Source organism: Salmo trutta, chromosome 36, assembly GCF_901001165.1.
Source record: "Salmo trutta chromosome 36, fSalTru1.1, whole genome shotgun sequence".
Classification (NCBI taxonomy): Eukaryota; Metazoa; Chordata; class Actinopteri; order Salmoniformes; family Salmonidae; genus Salmo; species Salmo trutta.
Genome location: NC_042992.1, coordinates 36,796,189 through 36,823,952, shown reverse-complemented (window position 1 = coordinate 36,823,952; position 27,764 = coordinate 36,796,189). Strand labels below are relative to the sequence as shown.

At 44.1% G+C, this 27,764-nt stretch overlaps 1 protein-coding gene across 1 annotated transcript in view; it reads right to left on the bottom strand.

Moving 5' to 3' along the window:
* Positions 1–883: 883 nt before the first annotated feature.
* LOC115175999 (exostosin-1b-like) overlaps positions 884–27,764 on the bottom strand; it is a 112,930-nt gene continuing 86,049 nt past the window's right edge. Inside the window, exons 5-11 of the mRNA XM_029735707.1 lie at positions 21,726–21,858; positions 19,921–20,039; positions 18,010–18,105; positions 12,784–12,873; positions 8,991–9,151; positions 6,484–6,655; positions 884–4,072 (exon numbers count right to left, since the gene is read on the bottom strand). Of these exons, the coding sequence (XP_029591567.1) occupies positions 3,887–4,072; positions 6,484–6,655; positions 8,991–9,151; positions 12,784–12,873; positions 18,010–18,105; positions 19,921–20,039; positions 21,726–21,858 (957 nt within the window). The 3' untranslated portion in view covers positions 884–3,886. The remainder of the gene's footprint in view (positions 4,073–6,483; positions 6,656–8,990; positions 9,152–12,783; positions 12,874–18,009; positions 18,106–19,920; positions 20,040–21,725; positions 21,859–27,764) is intronic.

Genomic DNA, 27,764 nt, shown 5'->3' with positions numbered 1-27,764 from the left:
CACCATCCCAACCGTGAAGCATGGCGGTGGCAGCATCATGTTGAGGGGGTGCTTTGCTGCAGGAGGGACTGGTGCACTTTACAAAATAGATGGCATCATAAGGATGGAAAATAATGTGGATATATTGAAGCAACATCTCAAGACAGTCAGGAAGTTAAAGCGTGGTTGCAAATGGGTCTTCCAAATGGACAATGACCCCCAGCATACTTCCAAAGTTGTGGCAAAATGGCTTAAGGACAACAAAGTCATGGTATTGGAGTGGCCATCACAAAGCCCTGACCTCAATCCCATAGAAAATGTGTGGGCTGAACTGAAAAAGCGTGTGCGAGCAAGGAGGCCTACAAACCTGACTTAGTTACACCAGCTCTGTCAGGAGGAATGGGCCAGAATTCACCCAATATATTGTGGGAATCTTGTGGAAGGCTACCTGAAACGTTTGACCCAAGTTAAACAATTTAAAGGTAATGCTACCAAATACTAATTGAGTGTATGTAAACTTCGGACCCACTGGGAATGTGATGAAATAAATCATCCTCTACTATTATTTTGACATTTCCCATTCTTAAAATAAAGTGGTGATCCTAACTGACCTAAGACTGGGAATTTTTACTAGGATTAACTGTCAGGAATTTTGAAAAACTGAGTTTAAATGTATTTGGCTAAGGTGTATGTAAACTTCCGACTTCAACTGTACATCTGCAGAAAGCACACACGTACATTGTGTTGAACATGTGGGATAATTTTGACCAATAGGGTCAAATCACACCTAAGTATTACTGTTACTGGGAAATACAAAAAAAAAGCCTACTTGGGGAAACAGAACATGCTTGTTTGTAACAAATTGTATTTCAATGTAATCAAATCTTCTTGTATTTCTTCTTTCTGAAAGGTCTGACAAGACAAACGTTTTAGCTGTTTTTACTTGATTCTTTGACTGTCGAGTGTTTACACTGTGCGGGTCAATCTGATTTTTTTTTTTTTGCTCATCAACTATTCCTTCAGCCAAGAAATCCTGTTATTTTCCCCTGTCATTTCATACTATACAGAGTCTGGTTTTGCTCACATATGAAAATAAATATACATGTATATGTACAGAAATGTTTGTCTCTGGTTTTGCCCGTGAAGTCAATGTGCAAGGCTGGGGACTTTCGCTCTTGAGATATAACAAGTTCGTTCAGACAATTCTAGATAGAAAAAGGCTTGATACAAAGATGGTTTACTGAACTTCAAAAAGGGGACCAGATGCAGGCCAACGTTTTTCATAATCATTGAGATTCATGTCTAGTGCCAAGAGATCCAAGGCTTGCTGTAAGTCAACATCAAAATACAACGTAAATCTCTCTTGGCCAATATCAAGTCATACAAGTTCATTCCAAACTCCTCCCGAGTACATTGCCAGAAATAAAATAAAAATGAAATGCAAACATTTTGTGAAAAAAACAATATACTGACAATATACCAGCTTTGAAACTGTACTAAATCTAACTGTACTGTAGTATTAAGTGTTATGCTGATAATATCACATATGACATTGTGAAAATGACGAGAGTAGATGGGCCTGGCCCACCAATGACACAATATCAACTCATTGGCCATGTATACACCTAGTGGACACTGACCTCCATTGATTGTATCCTGATATGGAAGATGAAAACAACAAAATCACTGTGAAAAAGAGTCTACAACGACCTCAATCAGAAATGACGCAGATACGACGAAGGGGGTAGAAAAAAACTGATAGTTGAGCTTTGGCTCACAGCTGATACACTATGGGCCGGTTTCTCGGAGCCAGATGCCGCCTAGTTCTGAACACAAATGCACTTTCAATGCACATCTCCATTGAGAATTGTTGTTGGGGTCCAGGACTAGGTTTCATCCATGTCCAGGAAACTGGCCCTTTAAGTTCAGTCACCTTCACAATAAAAGGCCACTCAAGCACACTACGCTCCTTCAAGTCTTCAGACATTCAAGTACCTGTTCGAGTGAACTAGCAGGGCTCTGTGTGTGGTACAAAGACTAAAGCCTGTTCACAATAAGATTTCACTATAAAGTCATGAGCTTCCACATCTCAAAGCTATTTCCTTAAATTATCAATAAAAGAAAGCAGAGGTTTTTCCTATTCGACCACAATACAAAAATGTGTCAGGCCAAATGTAGTTGAGCTGGGATGAGTCTATTGTGAGCACAACAGCATCACAGGAAAACTAGGAGCAACAGAAATGATGAACAGAGAGGGTAATGAAGAACATCACAATGACAAGGCTAGGTGAGGGGGAGCTGGTTGTCTTTTCACTGTACGCCTAGAGCCAAAGGGCCAAGGTTGTGGGTCACTGCATCCAGAGCAGAGTCAGACGTGATGGGAAATATAGAGACAGACGGTTTCATCAAGGGCTGCTCCCCAGGGAAACCAACACTTCAAATGAAATGTCCTTCTCTAATTAAACACAAAACATATGTCCTCTGACAAATGGTGTAGGAGATGGCTATGTCTGTCGAATGGCTTTGAGGCTTGTATTACACCAACATCATTATGAGGGAATCTAGGAAGAACAACGAATATTACAGAGGGCATTTCCACCAGATAGCATCTTCTCCTGCTTTCGATATCGATTTACGGAAAATATGTGCAATAAGCAATTTTAAAAAGGCAGCCCTAATGTGCGTTTCGGGGACATGGCACAACAGACGAGTCACTGAAATCTGTAACACCCCTGTGGAAATGAAGCAGGGTCTAAATTTAGCATGCACTCCTTCTGCCACGGTATTGCTCATAAACAATAAAGGGGAAATAAATGGGTGAAAAGGGTTTGGTTTAGAAGGCAGTGTTCTGCTCCATTTCATCCAGAAATGTTCATGTTGCTCATTCCGACGGAGGGAAAGTACTCCGCTTGGGCTTATGGTGGGATGAGCCTACTTTCAGCCTCTGTACACACACCGGCGCTGAGCTTCCGAGGGGGAAAACGAGAAGAAAAGTGAAACTGCTTTTTAGAGTTTTGAAGGAAAAAGGGTACATTTCAAATGTGATATGCTTCTGGCTTATCATTGTGATAAATCAGAGAAACAGACAGAAATAGAAATCTATCAGAAAATGAAAGACTGAGCATAGAGTGGGTTTGTGACTGCCTCATGGCAATACGAGTGGCACCATTTGAAAATGGTGGCTTTTAAACCATCCTTCCAGTAAAAGAATAACAAAAATATAAAGGGGGAAAGCTTTGACTCAACTTTTCTCGACCTTTACTACCAAATGTTGAATTTCATTTAATCCGGGGACAATTCTTAGGAAGATAAGACCCCAAGGCTTCAAACCTGTGTACATATGGCAGGGAAGTATGGTTAGAAAAGTAATGGAGGATCATGGTTTCCCAGGGTCCAGAGCAGGGGCTGGTTGTGAGTGTCTCAGGGGTCCTGATGCAGACATAGGGAGGTCATGAAGGAGTCAAGGTGGGGTTGCATTGAGTCTAGGTTACCAGCCCGGGGCGGATCTGATCTGAGGTTGGGTTGCCATGTTGGACACCTCCCTTCCTCTACTATCCTGCACATGTGCAGAGAGTCACAGGAAAGTCTGTCGTAATTCGCTCCTTCGTGGCATTAATACAAAAAAAATATTCTACTCAAGAGTCTCGTCAGTAGTGTCTGTGTGTGTTTATGTGAACATACTATAGATCTGTATATTCTTTGTGTGTATACGCATAGTTCTCCAGACACCGTTTCGCTCGTCAAGTCCTGGCGCTGCTGTGGTCATTGGCAATGTGCTGAGTGGAAGACGGAGCTGTAGCGCCGCCTTGGATTGGGCTCCAGGTGGCTGACTGTCCTACTGCCACTGTCGTGGTCCTCCTTCGGCTACAGCCTCCCCCGGCCTCTCTGGCAGGGGGTGCACGTCCTGTCAGAGCCTCTCGATGTCCCTGTATTTCTTGCGCAGGATGGAGACCTGGTCCTTGAACAGCACCGGGTCCAGCCTCATTTGGGAGTGGACCAGGGGCATGCCGCCAAACCAGCTGGCGAACTTGTTCATGCACGTCTGCCGCTGGGCGAAGTGGTCCGGGTCGGCCCAGCGCGACGCCCGCGACGACTGCACGGCGGGAGGAGAGAGAAAAATGGAAGATAAGTTATTGTTAGATCACAGCAGCATGTCATGACACTAAATAATGCCAGGGTTTCTCAAAATGGTGGGGACTAGAGCTGGGCGATATAGACAAATGTACATTTTTTGCAATAACAATAAATCAGCTATACATTATTTTGGGGGGAGGTGCTAGAGCTGGGCAATATGGAGAAAAAGTCATATTGCCATAAATGTAACTATTTTGCTCTATCAACAATATTTTTTTTTTTTATGGACAGTTACTTTACATTAGTGGCAGGGCTCTAGACCATTGTTTTCCAGTGCCAAGTAAGACAACTGAGATGAACTATGATTAAAAAGAAAGCCAATTCATCTAACATATTCAAGAAAAGCAGAAGTGATATTTTGATGTGCAACCTGTCAAAATAGGATGCAGAATTATCTGATTTCTTTCTGGCTTTTCAGTTACGAAGGACACCTGCATCTTTGTAGTGACTGCGTGTTTTGATACACCATCCAAAATCGAATTAATAACTTCACCATGCTCAAATAGATATTCAATGTCTGCTTTAAAAAAATGCTTTCCACATCTACCAATAGGTGCCCTTTTTTGCGAGGCACTTGAAAACCTCACTAGTCTTTGTGGTCGCTACAGATAATTGTATGTTTGGGGTACAGAGACAAGGTAGTCATTAAAAAAAATCATGTTAAACACTATTATTGCACAGAGGGAGTCCATGCAAGTTGGGACTTGTTAAGCACATTTTTCCTCCTGCTTTCCTCCTGAAGGAACTGTATATACTCACAGAAAGCTGGGACTCATCTCAGTAACTACAACAGCAGTTTCTTTGAAAACAAATAATTTTTTGAACAAGGGTCACATTCTTGTGCTGCTTTCCCTTTTCTAAACAGGCAACAGGTTTCTAGCCCAAGGGAGGGCCATTTTCTTGCTCCCCACGTCACCGCTTGGAAATCACTGTTTTTAAACAGTTTTATTTTTTGACGTCATCAGGTGAAACTTTTTCCACATATGCTGACACTGGTATTGTGCTTTCAAATTTGGTTGAAAAATGGTGGAGATGCCCTTTAACTTCAACTAACCAAACCATCAGCACTAGCTTGCTATAATGAAAATTGAATTCAACAAACGGCAATAATGTTTTCAATTCGACTTTTGCTTCAAAAGCAGCTCAAACATATAACATATGTAAGCATGAATTTCATAGGCACTGTCATAGGATGCCACCTTTCAAACAAATCATTTGTCAAATGTCTGCCCTACTAGAGCTGCCCCGGTCAACTGTAAGTGCTGTTATCGTGAAGTGGAAACGTGTAGGAGCAACAGCGGCTCAGCCGCGAAGTGGTAGGCCACACAAGCGCACAGAAAGGGAAAGCCTTCCCAGAAGAGTGGAGGCTGTTATAGCACCAAAGGGGGGACCAACTCCGTATTAATGCCCATGATTTTGGAAACAGATGTTTGGCGAGCAGGTGTCCACATACTTTTGTCCATGTAGTGTACCACGGCTTTCAGCCAATCAGCATCCAGGGCTAGAACCCACTCAGTTAATAATCTGAATTTGCAGGTTATATGCACCAGACAAACTTCTGGGAGAGCACGATGGTTGATTACTAATCATGTTGGTAACAAGTTTAAAATACCAATACGGCACCATGGGGGTTTGTGGTATATGTCCAACATATCATGACTAACTGCTATATCCAGGCACTCCGCATTGTGTCTTGCTTAAGAACAGCTCTTAGCCATGGTATATTGGCCATTTACCACACCCCCTCGGGCCTTATTGGTATTTTAAACTGGTTACCAACATGATTAGTAATCAACCATCGTGCTCTCCCAGAAGCTTGTCTGGTGCGTATAACCCGTAAGTTCAGACAAACAAAAAGGTGTAATGGGTTCGCACTCAAAAAGACGTCGCAGAAAGCTTACTTCCTTATTAGATTTTTAAAATAATGTTCACTGCATCAGGGATAGCGTACACAGACGTTTCAGCTTTATAGCCTTTTTCAGTGTGTAGGTACAATTTTATTTGCATTCAAAACTGCATTTGTGAAGAACAACTGATGAGCAGCAGGTGCTTCTAATCAGGGTTGCCACTCATCTACCAATCAGGGACATGGCTTTTCTGGTCTACCTGTATATTAGTCACAAAGAAATACAGAATTATAGGGTATGGGAGAAGGCACGAAGGGCAGTAAGCTTTATGTGACATCTTCTTGAGTGCGAACCCATTACCTTTTTGTTTACCAATGTAATTAGAACAGTAAAAATGTATTGAACCGTAAACCAATATTTTTGCGTCGTACCCGTAAGTATATTGTCTGATATACACACGGTTGAAATGCTGTTTCAGCCAATCAGCATCCAATACCCAAACTACCCGGTTTATAATATATACCTGTCCCATCATGGTCTCTTTGTACTGCTTCTTCTGGGTGACCTTGATGGGCGGCAGCTTGGTGACGGCTGACACCAGGAAGTTCATGAGGATGTCCTCACAGTTGGCCAGCTGGTCCACCATGCCCTTCAGGCTGGCAGGCAGGAAGTTTGTGTAAAGGAAGTGGTAATATCTGAGGAGGAAGAAAACATTAGTGAACAGGAAGTGGTAATATCTGGAGGGGAAGAAGAAGAAGAGTCGAGAGGGGGATTTGGAAGTGTTTGGAAAGATCTGTGACGGCGTACTCAAGATCGAGTTTGGATCGATTTCTTTGAGTTAATCAACGCTAATCAAGCAGATCAATGTCAGTTTTATAGACAGTGCTGAATTGAGTCTTTGTTGAACAACTGTATGAAAAAGACAATGTAATGAGGGTTGGGATAGGATCCAACATGCTCCACTTAACATGACTGACGTATGTAGCCTCAGGCTACTTCCTACAGTAGTGTTCAGTAGAGGCTGATGTCACTTTCAATAGTGTTTGATACCTTTCCATTCATTCCATTTCAGCCATTACAATGAGCCCGTCCTCTGATTTCTTCCTCCACCAGCCTCCACTAGTAGTCAGTGCTTTGACTTGAGCAGGAGCTCACTAGACCCGAGTACTGGCACCTCAAATTCTCTACTGCTTGACTTCCTTTACCTCTTATAGAATATTAGCTCCAAGGTATTGTGAAGTTCCTGCACTGAAATACAAACAGTACCGGCATCCAAAATAAGTACTGGCACCTACAGTGCCTCGCAAAAGTATTCACCCCCTTGGCGTTTTTCCTATTTTGTTGCATTACAACCTGTAATTTAAATGGATTTTTATTTGGATTTCATGTAATGGACACACACAAAATAGTCCAAATTGGTGAAATGAAAAAAATACCTTGTTTAAAAAATAAAAACCGGAAAAGTGGCGCGTGCATATGTATTCACTCCCTTCGCTATGATGCCCCTAAATAAGATCTGGTCCAACCAATTACCTTCAGAAGTCATATAATAGTTCAATAAATTCCACCTGTGTGCAATCTAAGCGTCACATGATCTCAGTATATATACACACCTGTTCCGAAAGGCCCCAGAGTCTGCAACACCACTAAGCAAGGGGACCACCAAGCAAGCAGCACCATGAAGACCAAGGAGCTCTCCAAAAAGGTCAGGGCCAAAGTTGTGGAGATGTACAGATCAGGGTTGGGTTATATATAAAAATATGAACATCCCACGGAGCACCATTAAATACATTATTAAAAAATTGAAAGAATATGGCATCACAACAAACCTGCCAAGAGAGGGCCGCCCAGCAAAACTCACGGACCAGACAGGAGGGCATTAATCAGAGAGGCAACAAAGAGACCAAAGATAACCCTGAAGGAGCTGCAAAGCTCCACAGGGGAGATCAGAGTATCTGCCCATGGAACCACTTTAAGCTGTACACTCCACAGAGTGGCCAGAAAAAAGCCATTGCTTAAAGAAAAGAAAATAAGCAAACACGTTTGGTGCTCACCAAAAGGCATGTGGGAGACTCCCCAAACATATGGAAGAAGGAATTCTGGTCAGATTAGACAAAAATGTAGCTTTTTGGTCATCAAGGAAAATGTCTGGCGCAAACCCAACACCTCTCATCACCCCGAGAACACCACCCTCACAGTGAAGCATGGTGGTGGCAGCATCATGCTGCGGAGATGTTTTTCATCGGCAGGGACTGGGAAACTGGTCAGAAATTCTTGACGGAAACCTGTTTGTCTTCCAGAGATTTGAGACTGGGACGGAGGTTCACCTTCCAGCAGGACAATGACGCTATGCATACTGCTAAAGCAACACTCGAGTGGTTTAAGGGGAAACATTTAAATGTCTTGGAATGGCATAGTCAAAGCCTAGACCTCAATCCAGTTGAGAATCTGTGGTATGACTTAAAGATTGCTGTACCCCAGCGGAGCCCATCCAACTTGAAGGAGCTGGAGCAGTTTTGCCTTGAAGAATGGGCAAAAATCCCAGTGGCTAAATGTGCCAAGCTTATAGAGACATACCCCAAGAGACTTGCAACTGTAATTGCTGCAAAAGGTGGCTCTACAAAGTATTGACTTTTGGGGGGTGAATAGTTATGCACGCGTAAGTTATTTCTTGTTTCTTTCACCCCCCCCAAAATATTTTGCATCTTCAAAGTGGTAGGCATGTTGTGTAAATCAAATGATACAAACCCCCCAAAAATACATTTTAATTCCAGGTTGTATGGTAACAAAACAGGAAAATGCCAAGGGGGTGAATACCCTCCCTTGCAAGCCACTGTATTTCAGTCCAAGTCAACCACTGCTGGTAGTGTTGTACTGTATAGTAGGGTGAAGTTGCCCCTAGACACTGATCTTGGGTAAGTTTTGCATTTCCCTACTAATGGTTAAGGTAAGGATTTGGGGAGATGAAGCTTATCCTAGATCTATACCTAAGGGAATTCACCCCAGAGCTTGTAATGTAGCTTTCTGTACCTGTGGTAGATGGCAGCTCCGGTCAGCACCATGGAGTAGTCGTTGGTCCACTTGGAAGTGTAGCCCCAGCGCTCCTTGTTACTGTCCCAGAAGTGGCTCCGGGCCGGGTAGCCCACCAACCTCTCTGGAAAGCTCTGCCACACCGTGAAGGCAAAGTCCACCTGAGGAGGAAGCCAAAGCGTCAGGTTATTAAAGGGATACTTAGGGATTTTGGCAATGAGACCCTGTATCTACTTCCCAAGAGTCAGATGCACTTGTGGAAACCATTTTAATGTCTGTGTTCAGTATGAAAGAAGTTAGCGGGAGTTTCACAAGTCAATGCTAACTAGCGTTAGCGCAATGACTTGCTAGCAGATACCATAGACTTCAAGTCATTGCGCTGATGCTAGTTAGTAATTGCGCTAGTTAGCAACATCCTTCAAACTGCACGCAGAGACATAAGAATGGTATCCACGAGTTCATCTGACTTTGGGAAAATAGATAAAGCGCCGTATTGGCAAAATCCTGACGTATCCCTTCAACACACATTTATACATAATGAATGCACATTCTCTCCATGTGCATGTGCATAGACAGATGCGCGCACACACAATTACAACTCATAACACAAACAGACATTACAAAAAAGTGTTTTCAAAGGCCCTCTGCAGTTGGCTGACCTCTCGCTGGCTGATCAAAGCATTTAAACAAATAATTAGAGAAAACATCAGACGGAGTCTGGCTGGTTCCAGCAGCTGCCAGAGAAACAGAGCCTCCGTCCCAAATGACACCCTACTCCCAATATAGTGCACTACTTTTGTCGTCAAAAGTAGTGCCTATGTAAGGAATAGGGTGCCATTTTGGACGACTGCAGTGCCTCCACCAGAGACTAAATTAAGAGTGTGTAATAACGCAACCACATGGTCGCCACAAAAAAACAGCCTTTATGGGCTCCCACTCAAAACCTCGTCTCGGCAACATCTGTGTTCTCATGGTGTTATGCCAAACTCTGTGCTCGAGGAATGAAGAGAAAAGCCACCCCAGGAACGAGAAATTTAACAGCACCTCCATTTAAAAAGCCACAATGGTGAGCTCCTCGATATGCAGGGGATCACAACGTGATTAGAGATGACAATTAGACAGAGAGCGATGTAGGGAAAGATGGGGAGGAGCAAGAAATTGAGAAAAGCGTAAGGAGTGGGAGGGATAGGAGGATAGAGAAAGAGCGCAATGGAGAAGCCGCTAGAGATAAAATGAGAGAGAAAAGGGGAGACCGCTACGTACTACAGTATATAACAGCGGGAGGAAGAGAAAGTTGCATGTGGGACAAAAGTGACACAGAGCGAAGCAGTGGGAGAGGGAGGCTTGGAGCCCTCTATACTTTCATTCTGCTCTCTCCCTACCTCTGTACTCTCATAGGGCCAGCCAGCCATGGTCCCTGTCAGGCGTGTAGTGCTGCCGGAGCAGTGGTGCTCCCTCTATTGCGTGGAAGCTACACGAAACAATGAAATGCCTACTCGCAATAAAGCAGTCCTGTTAGGCTATACCGCAAATGATTGTTGTTTGTTCCTGAACTGGCCGAATGGCAGAGCTAGCCTTCAGCCCCACTTAACTTCTTTAACATCATTGCGCGATCCTGGCGCTGTCCTTTCTGCGACACTTAAAATGTCTCATCTCGATCCGTTATTCTACGCCTAACAGTAATACTGAACACTTATTATTGTTACAAATAGAACATGATCATGTCTCACAATGGCGCTCGTTTAGTAAAGTGGGATCAAAGCTGAATCAATGTCTTACAAGACCATATAATGATTAATGTGCATGTTACATAACAGAACCTAATATAATAGCATAGTAGGACTATAACGTTACTGTTACACCACAATCACCTCCTCTCTAATTATATGTTAGGATGGTTAGCTGAAGCAGAATAGTATTTTTTTTAATCAAGCAACAAAACTCAGAGAGGGCAGGATTTATGCTTGGGTTGAAACAGAATACAAGAAAGGCTAATAGTTTGTTAACACCATCTGCTCTAATTCGCTCACCAAACAGTAATTCATGAAACTGATTAAGCTGAATCAAATGATTGGCATGGAGATTGGACGTTTCACCGGTAAAAAAAACAGAAGAAATATCATTGCCTATTTTGAAATTAGGTAGCCTGCTATGCCTAACTTGGTGTTTGAAGGTATTAAAAATGGAAAATGTGCTTTAGACAATGTGTGTGGTCATAGGCAGACTTTGCAATTGGAGGATGCATTTTATGCACATTCTATAAATGATAGGCTATTCAATTGGCTACATCTGTCGGTACAAACTTGGAGGAAATTATGTCATTTACATATTTTTTTGTGTTGCACTCCCGCACCCCCAAAAAATAGCACTATACCACTGGTCCTTGCGCTGATGCAGCACCACACAAAGCACTGAGGGCCCTGGAGTCACGCCAATGGTGACATCATTATCCCTATCAGCAGAACAAAACAGAGCTGAGCTGAGGCCCCAGCAGTCTGGATGCCACTACACTGAGGGGGAGGCAAAGAGAAAGAGGGTTGAGAGATGTAGGGGAAGATACAGAGACCGGCAGGGAAAGATGGAGTTTGCTGACGACACAACAGCGGTAGGCCTGATCACTGACAACGATGAGACAGCCTATAGGGAGCAGGTCAGAGACCTGGCAGTGTGGTGCCAGGGCAACAACCTCTCCCTCAATGTGAGCAAGACAAAGGAGCTGATCGTGGACTACAGGAAAAGGCGGGCCGAACAGGCCCCCATTAACATCGACGGGGCTGTAGTGGAGCGGGTCGAGAGTTAAATTCCTTGGTGTCCACATCACCAACAAACTATCATGGTCCAAACACACCAAGACAGTCGTGAAGAGTGCATGACGACACCTACAGCTGCACCATCGAGAGCATCCTGACCGGTTGCATCACCGCCTGGTATGGCAACTGCTCGGCATCTGACCGTAAGGCGCTACAGAGGGTAGTGCGTATTACCCAGTACATCCCTGGGGCCAAGCTTCCTGCCATCCAGGACCTCTATCCTAGGTGTGTCAGATGAAAGCCCAAAAAATTGTCAACGACTCCAGTCACCCAAGTCATAGACTGTTCTCTCTGCTACCGCACGGCAAGCGGTACCGGAGCGCCAAGTAAAGAGTTCAAAAGGCTCCTTAACAGCTTCTACCCTCAAGCCATAAGACTGCTGAACAATTAATCAAAATGGCCACCTAGACTATTTACATTGACACCCCCCATTTTTTACACTGCTGCTACTCGCTGTTTATTGTCTATGCATAGTCACTTCACCCCTACCTACATGTACAAATTACCTCAACTAACCTGTAGTTCCACACATTGACTCGGTACCTGTACCCACTGTATATAGCCGCGTTATTATTATTATTATTATTATTATTGTTACTTTTTTTTATTTATTTTTACTTTAGTTGGCAAAAAATGTCAACTCTTTCTTGAACCTCACTGTTGGTTAAGGGCTTGTAAGTAAGCGGTTCACGGTAAGGTCTACACCTGTTGTATTCGGCGCATGTGACAAATAAAGCTTGATTTGAAGAGAGAGGAGTGAAAGAGAGAAGGGGGAAAGGGGGATAGACTGGGGAGCTACATGGGGAGAGAGTGGCCACAAAAAAAAGAACAGCAGCATGAGGTGGAGTGAGGTGAGTTTAGAAAAGCAAAGAGTTCAAGGGTAGAAAAGCAAGGGAGAGTACCAGCGATCTAGAAAGAAAGTAGTCCCCCATTCCAACATAGTAGTAGGCAGTATCCTTAGTGATGTGTGGAGGAACACTAACCTCTGTGGTCGAGAGCACCGTATCCTCATCCAGACTGAGCACAGCGTCGGTGACAATGGTCTCGTAGGGCAGGAAGCGACTGCTCATCACCTGCAAAGGGAGACAGAGAGCACACAGGGTCAGCACACTGTCCTCAGTAGTTCAGTTGGTAGATCATTGCGGCTGCAACACCAGGAAAGAGGGTTTGATTCCCGGAACCACCCGTATGTAAAATGTATGCACGCATGACTAAGTCGCTTTGAATAAAAGCATCCGCTAAATGGCATATATTATTATATATTATAACAGCCCAGTGCAAGGGTGGGATGCAAATACAACTGTGGTAGCCATGCTGGTTAAGTGTACCTTGAATTCTAAATCACAGACAGTGTCACCAGCAAAGCACCCCCTCCTCCATGCATCACACCTCCTCCTCCATGCTTCATGGTGGGAACCACACATGTGGAGATCATACGTTCACCTACTCCGCGGTTGGAAGCAAAGACCTAAAATTTTGAGTCATTATACCAAAGGACAGATTTCCACCAGTCTAATGTCCATTACTTGTGTTTCTTGGCCCAATCAAGCCTCTTCTTATATATTGGTGTCCTTTAGTAGTGGTTTCTTTGCAGTAATTCAACCATGAATGCCTGATTGACGCAGTCTCCTCTGAACAGTTGATGTTGAGATGTGTCTGTTACTTGAACTCTATGAAGCATTTATTTGGGCTGCAATTTCTGAGGCTGGTAACTCAAATGAACATATCCTCTGCAGCAGAGGTAACTCTGGGTCTTCCTTTCCTGTGGCGGTCCTCATGAGAGCCAGTTTAATCATAGCGCTTGATGGTTTTTGAGTCTGCACTTGAAGAAATGTTCCACATTGACTGACCTTCGTGTCTTAAAGTAATGATGGACTGTCATTTCTTTTTGCTTATTTGAGCTGTTCTTGCCATAATATGGACTTGGTCTTTCACCAAATAGGTATATCTTCTGTATACCACCCCTACCTTGTCACAACACAACTGATGGGCTCAAACGTATTAAGGAAAGAAATTTCACAAATTAACTTTTAACAAGGCACACCTGTTTATTTGAAATGCATTCCAGGTGACGACCTCATGAAGCTGGTTGAGAGAATGCCAAGAGTGTGCAAAGCTGTCATCAAGGCAAAGGGTGGCTACTTTTAAGAACCTCAAATATAATCTTGATTTGTTTAACAATTCTTTGGTTACTACATGATTCCATATGTTATTTCATAGTTTTGATGTCACTATTATTCTACAATGTAGAAAATAGTAAAATAAAGAAAAACCCTTGAATGAGTAGGTGTCCAAACTTTTGACTGGTACTGTATATTCACTAGAAATCAAATACCTCCCACACATACACACAGCCTCAAACCCACTTTCAGCCAGAGAACCGCACACGCTACAAACGCGTGCTTCACGCACACAGATCTGTGCTGTGGAACTGTATGTGGCAGAGAAGTACAACTTGATAACACAACTGACTCAAAATGTCTACAATTCCAAGCCACGTTTTGCCACGTTTTAGTCGCTCAGACAGGCCCCCCCCAAAAAATTATAATCCTTCCCCTCCGTTCCGTTTTTTTTGCATTCCCACTGACGTGGTGGAAAAAGAGAGTAAAGAGAGCGAAAGAGGGGGGGGGGGGGATTGAGGATGAGACTTGTGTTCCCATCACAGATGGTTTGTAACGTTAGAAGTGTGACACTTTCTCCTGGGAGGGCTCGTACGCACTAGGAATGTAAGCTCTTAGAGGAGGAATCAGCCTCCGACACTCCTCAGAGAGCGAGAGAGAGAGAGAGGGAGATGAAGAAAGGAGAGGGAGATGGGAAGAGAGAGAAAGAGGGTAGGAAAGTTGGAAAGAGAAAAACAGTGACGTATAGCGAGAGAGGGTAAAGAAAGACTGCAAGAGAGAGACACAAAGACAGAGACAGACAGAGTGAGAGAAAGGGCCAACAAAATGTGTTGTGTAAACCACAATAACATTGCTTGGTGGCTCGCTGGGCCTTAAATTGAAACGTCGTAAAGCAGTGGGCACATGGCCACCATGCCAGCCCAGAGAGGCCAGGAATAGCTCCTCTCCTTCTGTGCTCATACTACCCACTACTGGGCTGGTGGCTCAGAGAGGCTTGCCACGTTTGGCTGGGCCCGCCACAGTAAACAACGAGCCCGCCGCAAGCGTAACAAACCACAGACCTGGGTGGTACTCAACTCCGGCCGTTGTCGCCGACCCACAGCCAAAGACAACGCTCCCTCTGTGATTGACAGCGTAAGAAAACCAGAGATGTGGAGAGAAATCAAAACCCTACCCGCTCCGTTGGGACTGATGAGTGAGAGAAACCAGTCAATTTGATTGACAGCTCAACAAAAGTTGTGGTGTTTGAGTGAGCCTGACTAACACCCCACTTCAGCCTTTCGAACTACCGACTCAGATCACACTTCCTGTGTCAACTTTGACCTCTCACGATGAGGGCAGAGAGAGACCAAGACACTTTAGTCGAACCCCCTACGGAACACTGACAGACTACAAAGCGTTGTCAAGATAATCTCCTAACAGATTTTTAGAGGACATTTCCTCGACTACCTACTTTACCTAAACAATGGTTTATGTCCTGGAATTGCAAAGTCAGCTGTCAGCTTATGACATCTGTTATTTTATGCATATGCATTATGCAGCTCCAAGGGCAAGGATGGTTTAGTATGAAGATGCCTAGAAACTGCTTTTCCAATCGAAATCCCTGATCACACTTTATGGCCATGTCATGGCGATGTTAGCTAGTTAAGCTCATGCGCGGAAACACGCCATCAGGTATAACGATTGTGTCGCACCGAACCTCACATGTGCATGCAGTCAAAATCGAAGGCGCTCCTTCAATATAAGGTTGATTTTGACTAAATGAAGACGTGTCAGTTTGTCGATTTCACGAGGTTGGAGTATTAACATGTTCAGCTACTTAAAAGTGCTACACATAGAATGTATTTTTATTTTTGCATTGTAATTTAAGAAAATGTCCATAATATATCTGCAGTTATAGTGGAAAGATGGTGTTTTACAGTATTACTTACCCACCAGTGCTGCGATTGGCTGGGATGTGGGGGAGGGAGAGATTTGTTTTGAACACAGCCTAGTGCTGTTGCAATTCACCTACAATGGCTTGCGAAAGTATTCACCCCCTTGGCATTTGTCCTATTTTGGTGCCTTACAACCTGGAATTAAAATAGATTTTTTGGGGGGTTTGTATCGTTTGATTTACACAACAACACCACTTCGAAGATGCAAAAATATTTATTGTGAAATAAAACAAAAAACTTGAGCATGCATAACTGTTCACCCCCCAAAGTCAATACTTTGTAGAGCCACCCTTTGTTGCAATTATAGCTGCAAGTCTCTTGGGGTATGTCTCTATAAGCTTGGCACATCTAGCCACTGGGATTTTTGCCCATTCTTCAAGGCAAAACTGCTCCAGCTCCTTCAAGTTGGATGGGCTCCGCTGGGGTACAGCAATCTTTAAGTCATACCACAGATTCTCAATTGGATTGAGGTCTAGGCTTTGACTAGGCCATTCCAAGACATTTAAATGTTTCCCCTTAAACCACTCGAGTGTTGCTTTAGCAGTATGCATAGGGTCATTGTCCTGCTGGAAGGTGAACCTCGGTCTCAAATCTCTGGAAGATGAACAGGTTTCCCTCAAGAATTTCCCTGTATTTAGCGCCATTCATCATTCCTTCTATTCTGACCAGTTTCCCAGTCCCTGCCGATTAAAAACATCCCCACAGCATGATGCTGCCACCACGCTTCACTGTGAGGATGGTGTTCTCAGGGTGATGAGAGGTGTTGGGTTTGCGCCAGACATAGCGTTTTCCTTGATGGTCAAAAAGCTACATTTTAGTCTCATCTGACTAGAGTACCTTCTTCCATATGTTTGGAGAGTCTTTAACATGCCTTTTGGAGAACACCAAATGTGTTTTTTAATTTTTTTCTTTAAGCAATGGCTTTTTTCTGGCCACTCTTCCATAAAGCACAGCTCTGTGGAGTGTACGGCTTAAAGTGGTCCTATGGACAGGTACTCCGATCTCTGCTGTGGAGCTTTGCAGCTCCTTCAGGGTTATCTTTGGTCTCTTTGTTGCATCTCTGATTAATGCCCTCCTTGCCTGGTCCGTGAGTTTTGGTGGGTGGCCCTCTTGGCAGGTTTGTTGTGGTGCCATATTCTTTAAATGTTTTAATAATGTATTTAAAATGGTGCTCCGTGGGATGTTCAAAGTTTCGGATATTTTTTTTATAACCCAACCCTGATCTGTACTTCTCCACAACTTTGTCCCTGACCTGTTTAGAGAGCTCCTTGGTCTTCATGGTGCCGCTTGCTTGGTGTGCCCCTTGCTTAGTGGTGTTGCAAACTCTGGAGCCTTTCAGAACAGGTGTATATATACTGAGATCATGTGACACTTAAATAAATCCCACCTGTGTGCAATCTAACAAATTAGGTGACTTCTGAAGGTAATTGGTTGGACCAGATCTTATTTAGGGGCTTCATAGCAAAGGGGGTGAATACATATGCGCGCACCATCATTTACATTTTAGTCATTTAGCAGACGCTCTTATCCAGAGCGACTTACAGTAGTGAATACATACATTTCATTTCATGCATTTTTTATTTTTTTTTGTACTGGCCCCCCATGGGAATCGAACCCACAACCCTGGCGTTGCACACACCATGCTGGCGTTGCAAACACCATGCTCTACCAACTGAGCCACTTTTCTGTTTTTAATTTTTTAGAATCAAGTCATTTTTTTTTCATTTCACTTCACCAATTTGACTGTTTTGTGTATGTCCATTACATGAAATCCAAATAAAAATCTATTTAAATTAGAGGTTGTAATGCAACAAAATAGGAAAAACGCCAAGGGGGATGAATACTTTTGCAAGGCACTGTAGCTTCCACACAGGGGATAAATTCTATGTGCAGCACCTTTAAGACCTTTTAGAGAAAATAAACTACCAAGGAATCATTTTTCACATCTCTCCATTGACTTCCAAAACCACAAACCCCGGTCTTGTCTGTCGAGTCTTCTTCGCGAGGCGTTCTCGGAAGTATTGCGATGTTGGGCCTCTGGGTTTATAAACTCTGGTCAAGTTCTCAGACGATCAAAGCATAGACACGCCAAAATGATGGCATTGAACGAAGCTTGGGGGCATAGAGAAACCAAAATGGCGGCCCAGCTCACCTTGTTTTCTCCCTCGATGACAATGACGGGCACGGAGGTGGCAGGCCAGCGGTGCTTAGCAGGGAGAGGCTTGTCACAGTTCCACAGCACAATGATCTGAGACAGATGAGAGAGAGATGGGGGGGGAGAAGAGTTGGGGAGAGAGAAAGACAGACGAGATAAAGAGAGGAGACAGTGATTGAGAAGATAGGAGGGGTAAAGGTGGAGGGAGGGGGAGAGGGAGAAAGAGGGAGACAGAGCAGGAGGAGAGAGAGAGATCTCATGAGAATCACAGATATGACGCTCTAAAATTACACCTCATTTGCATTTTTATTTATTAACCACATTACACTACATTCCCCCATCGTACGTCTTCTACATTTCTCATTATCTAATTCAAAACTGACATTTCAATCCATCCAAACACACCACAGTTAAATTGAACTGAGTGCCAAAACGTCTGTTGAATGGGATCCCTTTTCACCTTTTCACCAATAGCGCCTCAGACCATGTTTTACATGAGGGCTACATGGGAACTGTGTGTTCCGTGCCCCTTGTGACCGACTTCCCTAACATGTAATTATACCTTGAGCTAACCTTAACGATCCACTTGACTTTGACACCCAGCCACATGCATGTTTAATGGAGGGACAACACGAAGCCTGAATGTACGACTACACAGGGATTACGGGTGTGTCCCTCTGCGGCGCTTCATCTCTCACACACACGCTTTTGTTTTTCTCCAGCTGACATGGGCGATAACGTGTACGGGAGAGAGACAGGCAGAGAGACAGGTAGAGCGATGGCTGGATGGATGATGGCTTGTAAAGGGATGAGCAATGTGTTGAATGGACAGTGCTAAGACACACTGTCAGAGCAATGTGAGAATCCGTTCTTAGATGGATCTATTCCTGCTTTCCTCTGATGATGACAGAAGTTGGCAGGCAGATGGTGTCTCTGTCAACCTGCCAGCTGGGTGGGTGGGTGGGTGGGTGTGTGTGAGAGAGAGAGAGGGGAGAGTGTGCATGTTCGAGTGGGTTGTATGTATGTGTGTTTAGTGTGTTCCCGTTTGTGTTGCCGTGGGAGTGTGTCTAGGTGTGCCTGTCAGTGATGTGAGCGACAGACGCACACTACTCCTCTGTAAAACTGTGGAGCGCACACACACACACAGCAGGAGGTCCACAATCTCTGCATGCATGTCTCTGCCAGAGCCGGCTCAAAGGCTTTCTTGCTCCCAATTTTCTCTCCCCCGCCCTCTCCCTCCCATTCATTATTTATATCCCTCTTTTCTCCACGTCCACTTCCCCGGCCCCCTCAACATGGAAGTCTTTGTGGGCTGAGAACGAGATGATAGAAAATGTTGATCAATTTAACGTGTACCTGGCTCTCCGCTTTGCACAGGGAGCCTGGAAGGTCGAATACAAAACACTTCTATAGACGGGAGGGTTGCACACCTCCCTATACATTGGGAGACATCTAAGAAGCATTAGGGTGGAGTGTGTGTGTGTGTGTAACACATTATAGTACATCGGGGGGGGTGACTTTGGTTTAATTTCCCCAGCCATGGTTAAAACCAGCAAAGGGATCAATACTACTTGTATCCAGTTGGGCCACGGGGCTTTCAGACGGACACGCACGCACAGCCACAGGCACGCACACAGAGAGAGAGATGAAGTTGGTACCATGGAGACAGATTCCCGATCGGTACATACACACCTTTCTAATTCAATCCACAGCTGAGATGGTAGAGAGAGGTTGGGTTCTCGATTGGTGCTGGAGAAGTGTCATTTTAAAAACTGGCTCGGCAAAAACGCTATGAAATCACTCACAGTTGGAGTAATATTGTGTTTTGGGAGAGTTGACAATTGAAAGGACACACAGAAATGTGCACATGCCACACACACACACACACACACGTGTGTGGCTTCTTACCTGTGCACAGTACTGTGATTTGGCAACAGACACCAGCAGCTTGAGGATGGGCTGGGATTGGGAGACAAGGGGGGTGACTGCATGGATGACTGCTGTGAACTTGGGGTGCGGTTTTATACCTGGAACATAACACAGATCAAAACGTATAGTATCACTGGTGAGGTTTGATACCAACAATACAGACAAACATAATATTTGTTACAGTTGGAGGGCTGGAACACAGACAAACAAAGTAGGATGTTGACGTCAATCTGTCTTATATAACTTAACAAAGAGACACAAATATTGGTGATTCTCAGAAGTTCAGCCTCCTCTAGGGACATTTCTTTTGATATCTTCATATCCATCAGTTTGTTCAAAGTCATTATCCTAATTATCCTCATTTACCGCAGGCATAGCAAAAATCTGACAACTAAAAAAATGACAAAACATTTGGGAGAAATCACTCTAAACTCGACCTAAATTGTTCCGTCTCTGTATGTTTTCACATTGCAGTTGTCGGTGGTTATGCTTTAGTATTTACTTATAGACCATGCTTACATAACCAGTTGATTATGACCTCATTGTTTACGAGATGAAAGGAGACTTCTTATTAAATGACTGATCCCACTGGGTGTACGATTCACATCCCCAACACAAATCATTTTTGATGAACTACTGCAAACAAACTAGAGTCGAGTTATTGGCTCCTCGTAATAACAGATTGGATTCGATGTCTTTACGACACGGATAAAATACAGGAGAATCTGTCTCATTTAGGCATCCAACACTCCACCCTCCGCCTGGTCTCTTTAAAAACGTCCACATGCTTAAATCGCCGGCTCTGTGACAAACAAATAAAACTCACCGCGGGGTAATCCATGCTTGTCACTGCGCGATTGTTTTAATATCTGCACCGAGGTGCTCGATCAAAAGGGTTGTGAATTGAGAGAGCCGACTACATCGACTAGATGAAGATAGAGTTACACGGAGGAAAATAGCACCCTATCTTTTGAGCGGTGGCCAATAGGGTTCTGGTCAGTAGTGCACTATATTAGTGAACAAGCAGCTATTTTGGGACACATAAAAAGGCCTTTGAGATCACAGATTGTTAGAGGCACAGTTTGTGTTGGTGAACCACGCAGTGGTATATGGTGTGTTCGCCGAGTGAAACGAACATCTGACTGACTGACCATTTGGTGTGTCAGTGGGCCTAATGCGAGCATCAATCAAGGGTACTTTGAGTAATGGTCTGTTATAGCCGCTGTAACAAGTCAATTGATAAGGTGGGACAGCGTGTCAGCTACATAGGTTGTTTAAGACTGTCACGGCTGGCGGTCAAGATTCTGGAAACAACGGTTTCTCATTTCAAGGATGTTTGAAGGGGAGCTAGTAGCTAGTATATATATATATATATATATATATATATATATATATATAAATAATAGGATAAGAGCGATGTTTAAGAAGACACAAGGACTCTACCCATTACAAAGATTGTATGTACGTAGTACATTCTACTTGACCAAACACATAATGAGTTGATATATTCCAGTGAGGCAACTTTGAGCAAGGTAACTTTCCATGTGTAGCCCTAAAACAGCGCTCAAGAAGTCTTGGATAAAGGACTGCTGTTACACAGATACTGAACGACTGGTGCTACCATGCAGTGAATGCGATGGAGAAGTGTAGTTTTTCCCTAGCCAAAGCGTTTCTGCTTGTGCTTGCCCTTTGGGGTCTAGACCGGGTAACTGTAAAAGGACTGTGACAACTGCTGGTGTGAAAAGGCCACACTGATTGATTGGTTGATTGAGAGGAGTATTCACCTAGGGTGGCGTAGTAGAAGGGGAAGTCTCCCAGGTGGGCAGAGTACTGTGGCAGGGCGAAGAGCCCCCCGGGGTGGCTGTTCCACATCAAGGTGCTCCTGGACTCCTGCTGCAGCACCCGGTCCTGGATGATCTGAGGGCAAGAGCGGACGGTTGGAGGTTAAACCAACAAAATATTCATATAGACACTAAACACCAGTCACTCAAAACAGATAACCCTAGTGTCTATATTGTTAATTAAATGTGGTGGTGGTAGGTGTGTCCAGTAGAGTGAAACATTCAGAATGTTGCAGATAGCTGTATAATGCAGTAAACCCGGCCTCTGTAACCCAGTTCCTGGAATGCGACCGTCCTGTAGGTTCACACTCCCAACCCTAATCTAGCGCACCCGATTCTAATAATTAACTAGTTGATAAACTGAATCAGGTTAGTTATAACTGGGGTTGGATAGAAAACCTACAGGAGGGTACTGTAGCTCTCCAGGAACAGGGACGGAGAGCCCTGTAGTCGACTGATCCGGTGTAGTAAACTACAGATGGCAACAGGGTAATATCAACCGTATTACTTGATTTCTATTTGCAACGCTCAAACGTTTCAGCCACGTATTACTGCGAAACGTCGAACAGGAGCCGCGCACATACAAGACGTCCAAATAAATCTGTAACACAGTCGGACACCCATCAGTCATTCAAATAGAAGCTATGCCCAAAACATAATTCACACACCCGAACAAACCAGTTATGCTTTAGTGAAACACCAGTCACTCCAATGAGGAGTCCACTCCTTCATTCCCCACACAAATAGACCAGTCACTCACATCCAAACACCAATACTGGACCGGCCATTTTCCCCTGTTGCTTTCTCTGAGGGGGGATGCAATTTGCTTCTGCTGTGTTATTGAGGCACGCAAGAAAGAGATATTACCACTGTGCCCTTGAGCAAGGGCTAAATTGCTTTCCGTAAAACAGATAGGTTTGCAGCCGTGTTTTATGGCTCTCTATTGAACCCTATGGTGGTGGACTAGGTGGCGGGGTGACTTGGCCGTTGGCTTGGCAACAATGTGAAAAAGTCTCGGGTGGTTGTAGATAGAAAGCGACAGAGGCGACTCGAGACGGGAAGTAATAATACCACTGGAGGGGTCTTTGTTTGTTAGGATCCCCATAAGCTTTTGCAGTAGCAGCAGCTACTCTTCCTGGGGTCCACAAAAAACACGACAAGTAACAACACACTGATAGACAATGACAGTCACACAAATGTTAAATACAACGATATACAAAAACATTACGACAAAAAGTGTGTGTTTTAAAGTGTGTCCCTTCAGACCCCACCGTTCCTTGAGATGTTTAATCTGTTTCCTTAAAAAGGTCATTTTGCTCTTTGCTTGAGTAATTGGAGATGGGAGACCCGTGCAATCACAGCTGTGTACAATACTGTAATAATATTGACAAAGCGATAAAACTGTATCTGCGAAGGCGGGGATAAAGGGGGACAAAAAATGAATGACAGAGACAGTTTTCCGCTGCTACGGCTCCTCCGGGCAGTCAATAAGAATTTACCTCGACCCAACAAATTAACTTGGAATCCTTAAGCCTCTCAATAAAATGCAGTCACCAACTTAAAACTGGGGCCTTAAGACCTTATGGGGGGGGGGGGGGGGGGGGGGGGGGGGGGGCTATTTTTCTGCAATGGCTGAAATCCTTCCCCTTGTGAGTCATGGCCGAGCATGATGACAACACAATGTAGCCTCCCAACAGCTACAATTAGCAAATTAGGAGGATGATACATGAATCCACTCTCTTTTGGAAACGCACTGTAATTCCATTTAACAGGTGCGTTTAATAGGTGCGCCGGGATGTGGCGGGAACAGGGAAGGCTCTATTGGCTTTGTGATTGGTCGAAACAATCTCAACGGCCTGACAGGAAACGCAACTTGATTGGTTGGGCTTGTTCTCTCGCTTGTTTACTCACTCGCCAAATGAGCCGCCCGCCACACACAGACGCTGGTTTGTGTGTGAAGTCAGGAGAGGATGACAGGGAGTGAGTGTATGTGAGGAGATTAAATCTGTCGAGAGAGATGGGTGTGTGTGTGTGTGTGTGTATGTATCGGCCTAGATCTGCAGCTGAGAGAGCGAGACACCGCCGAATGAATAAACCATGGCACTCGTTATCTCGGGGCTGCCAAGGCAACGCCATTTACATATGTCACCCCCCGTTTCACCCCTCTAACCCCCCCCACCAAATCTCTTACCCGTTTAGCCCTCGTTTCTTTCTTGAACACATTCGCCACATAAACAACAACACGGCTAAGTCACCGGGCTGTGCCGTGTTACAATCCCCCCTCAGCACAGTTAGGTCTGGGTGCCACCGCCAAGCCGGGGCCCAGACACTGAGACGTGTGTGAGATAGCAGCGAACCCAGGTTGAGACTAGTAGAGATAAAAGGTGATTGGCGGGACAGACTAGAGATATCCACCAGGGTAGTGGGAGGCTAGCATGAATCCCCAGAATGGAGATATGGATGAGATTGTGGGGCAAGAGGTTGGTTTAGCGCCAAGTCTGTGTAGAAAAAGGATACATTTGAGATTGGTGCAATGCCATTGCGTACACTGTGCCCTATGAGCATTGAAAAGACGTTGAAAAGACATTAGGGCTGTCTGACTAAGAAAAGTAGATTTTTCCATATACACAGACTCATCCTATGTGTTTTAATTAAATAATCTATATGCACTGAGCTTGTCTGCTGCTTTAAGCTCACTGTTTGATGAAATAATTAGGACACAAATGACTAGAGGGAGTCCGATCGCAATTGATTTGATTTTGCCGGGCCTGGCTCAGACATGCTGGGCTGTGTTAAAAAACAAATGACAGCGAGTGACTGTGTGACTAGCACCTGTTGTCTCCCTCTCCTCCCTGCTGCAGCGATCACTACAGAATATTGTGTTTTCCGTGTTGCTGAAGCTGCAACATAATTAAAGCCATTTCTGACTGAAAAGTTCTTACTGAAATCCCTCATTTGTTTACGAAAAACATTCCCCATTTCCTCAACCCTTGCTCTCTTTACGTGACACATGTATGCATCACATGCACTCCTAACAGCAAAATGGATGCAGAGGACGTGACAAATAAACTCGAAATGGGGGAATGTTTACTGGTTGCTCAGGAGGTTAAGGGGAAGTCAGATGTGTGGAATAAATTTGACTAGTTGTGGAAAATACTGGAGATAAAAAAGAAGAGCAAGCGAAGCGTGCATTTGTGTGTGACAAATAGGTGCTGTTATATTATTGAAAATACTTTGTTTTTGTTTAAAATATCTATTTTCAACATCTTGTGCTCAGAGTGGTAAGGGGCATCCATTTGAAACTATATTATGAGGGGTTTGTGTGCAAGGCTGGCTGGCATAAGATAAGTCTAGCATGAAACAGAGACTTGGGAATAAACCGAGAGATTGCAGTGAGGCTAGCGTGACATTGGAACTCCGGAAGAGAGAGATATTGATAGCAGAGGTGACGGAGAAAAGAAAGCGGCGCTGGACATTCACTTTTTTTTAGCCACTTGTCCTTTTCCAAGTTAGCCACTTGTCCGAAAGCTCAAGTCACTTGTCTCCCCCCCCCAAAATAGGGTCTTTAACACCATGGGTCAAAAAGGTGACAGAATTGTGTTGTATGCTGCAAGGAACCACTTCACAAAATAACCATTATCATCACTGGTATTGACAATGGAAGGCTGCTGCTCTCTAATCCCATGTATTATATCTCCTGCCATTAACCCACCCCCCCAAAAAGTAAAATACTGCCCTGATAGGCTACTGTATAAAACATGTGGTCCGTCATCAACCCTCCATCTGGGTTTGCAGGCTTTTTATCCAGCCCTGCTCAAACACACCCGGTCAGGCGCCGAAGATGATTCTGGCAGCCCCCCCGCACCTCTCTGATTCAGAGGGGATGGGTTAAATGAAATACACATTTCAGTTGAATGCATTCAGTCGCACAACTGACTAGGAATCCACCTTTCCCATTTATCAAGGTACTGTTGAGCAGCTGATTTTTTTTAGGTTTGTTTGAGCAGGGCTAGAGCAAAAGCCTGCACACCCAGTAGCTCTCCTTGAATCTCCTGGAGGATGGTTGGCCACCCTGCAACATTACAATTACAACCAAATACTTTGTTTTTGTGCGCAAGCTGTCAAGGCAAAGGGTGGCTACTTTGAAGAATCTAAAATCTCAAATATATTTAACTCTTTTTGGTTACTACATGATTCCACATGTTATTTCATAGTTTATGTATTCACTATTATTCTACAATGTAGAAAATAGTAAAAATAAAGAAAAACCCTGGAATGAGTAGGTGTCCAAACCTTTGACTGGTACTGTGTATTAGAGGTCGACCGATAATGATTTTTCAACGCTGATACTGATTATTGGAGGACCAAAAAAGTTGATACAGATTTTCTATATATTTGCAATAATGACAACTACAACAATCCTGAATGCACAATGAACCCTTTTGTGTTAACTTAATATAATACATAAATAAAATCTATTTAGTCTCAAATAATGAAACATGTTCAATTTGGTTTAAATAATGCAAAAACCCAGTGTTGGAGAAGAAAGTAAAAGTGCAATATGTGTCATGTAAAAAAGCTAACATTTAAGTTCCTTGCTCAGAGCATGAGAACACATGAATACATTTTTTTTTCATCTTTATTTAATTAGGTAGGCTAGTTGAGAACAAGTTCTCATTTGCAACTGCGACCTGGCCAAGATAAAGCGTAGCAATTCGACACATACAACAACACAGTTACACATGGAATAAACAAAACAGTCAATAATACAGTAGAAAAAAGAAACAAAAAGTATATATACAGTGAGTGCAAATGAGGTAAGGGAGGTAAGGCAATAAATAGGCCATGGTGGCGAAGTAATTACAATATAGCAATTAAACACTGGAATGGTAGATGTGCACAAGATGAATGTGCAAGTAGAGATACTGGAGTGCAAAGGAGCAAAATAAATAAAGAAATACAGTATGGGGATGAGGTAGGTAGATGGGCTGTTTACAGATTGGCTATGTACAGGTGCAGTGATCTGTGAGCTGCTCTGATAGCTGGTGCTTAAAGCTAGCGAGGGAGGTAAGAGTCTCCAGCTTTAGTGACTTTTGCAGTTCGTTCCAGTCATTGGCAGCAGAGAACTGGAAGGAAAGGTGGCCAAAGGATGAATTGGCTTTGGGGGTGACCAGTGAGATATACCTGCTGGAGCGCGTGCTACGAGTGGGTGCTGCTATGGTGACCAGTTAGCTGACGGATCAGCAGGGCTCCGTGTGGTAAACCAGGCCAATTGGCAAAATAGGTACAGTGGCCGAAGAATTTGTCCGATGGGCCTCTTAAGCTAACAGTCCAGTGTGCTCTAGACAGCTAACATTAGCGGGCAGTGGATAGCAGTGCCGCGGAGCCAGTTTGAGTACCCCTCGAGCAGATTTCGTCGGTAGTCCAGTTGTGAAGGATCAGCGGGGTTCCGTGCCCCGTACCGGCAGTAGAAGGGGGTCCAGGCCAGTTGGCAAAAAGGGTATTATAGCCCAGGAGTGGCTGTTGGGCTTCTTCTGCTAGCCGGGATATGGGCCAAGCTCCAGGCTAATTGGTGCTAGCTTCAGGACTGGGACGTGATGTTAAACCAGGAATAGTCACTCGGGTTGCAGCAAGCTAGCTAGCTAGCTGTGGTGATCCAGGTGTAAAGGTTCAGAGCTTGCGATAGGAATCTGGGGATATGGAGAGAAGATAGGTCCGGTATGCTCTGTTCTGAATCGTGTTGTACAAACTGGCGAGAGCTTTCCAAGCTAAAGGTTAGCTGATGACCGCTAGCAGTGGTTAGCTAACTAATTAGCTAGTAGCTAGCTTCTGTTGGGGAGTACCGGTTCGGATGAGGCGGGTTGCAGGAGAGTATTTTGAGGTTGAGGTTTAGAAAAATATATAAGATATACATGGGACACGACAAGACAAAGAAAAAAGACGTCCGACTGCTACGCCATCTTGGTTTTATAAAAAGCTGGT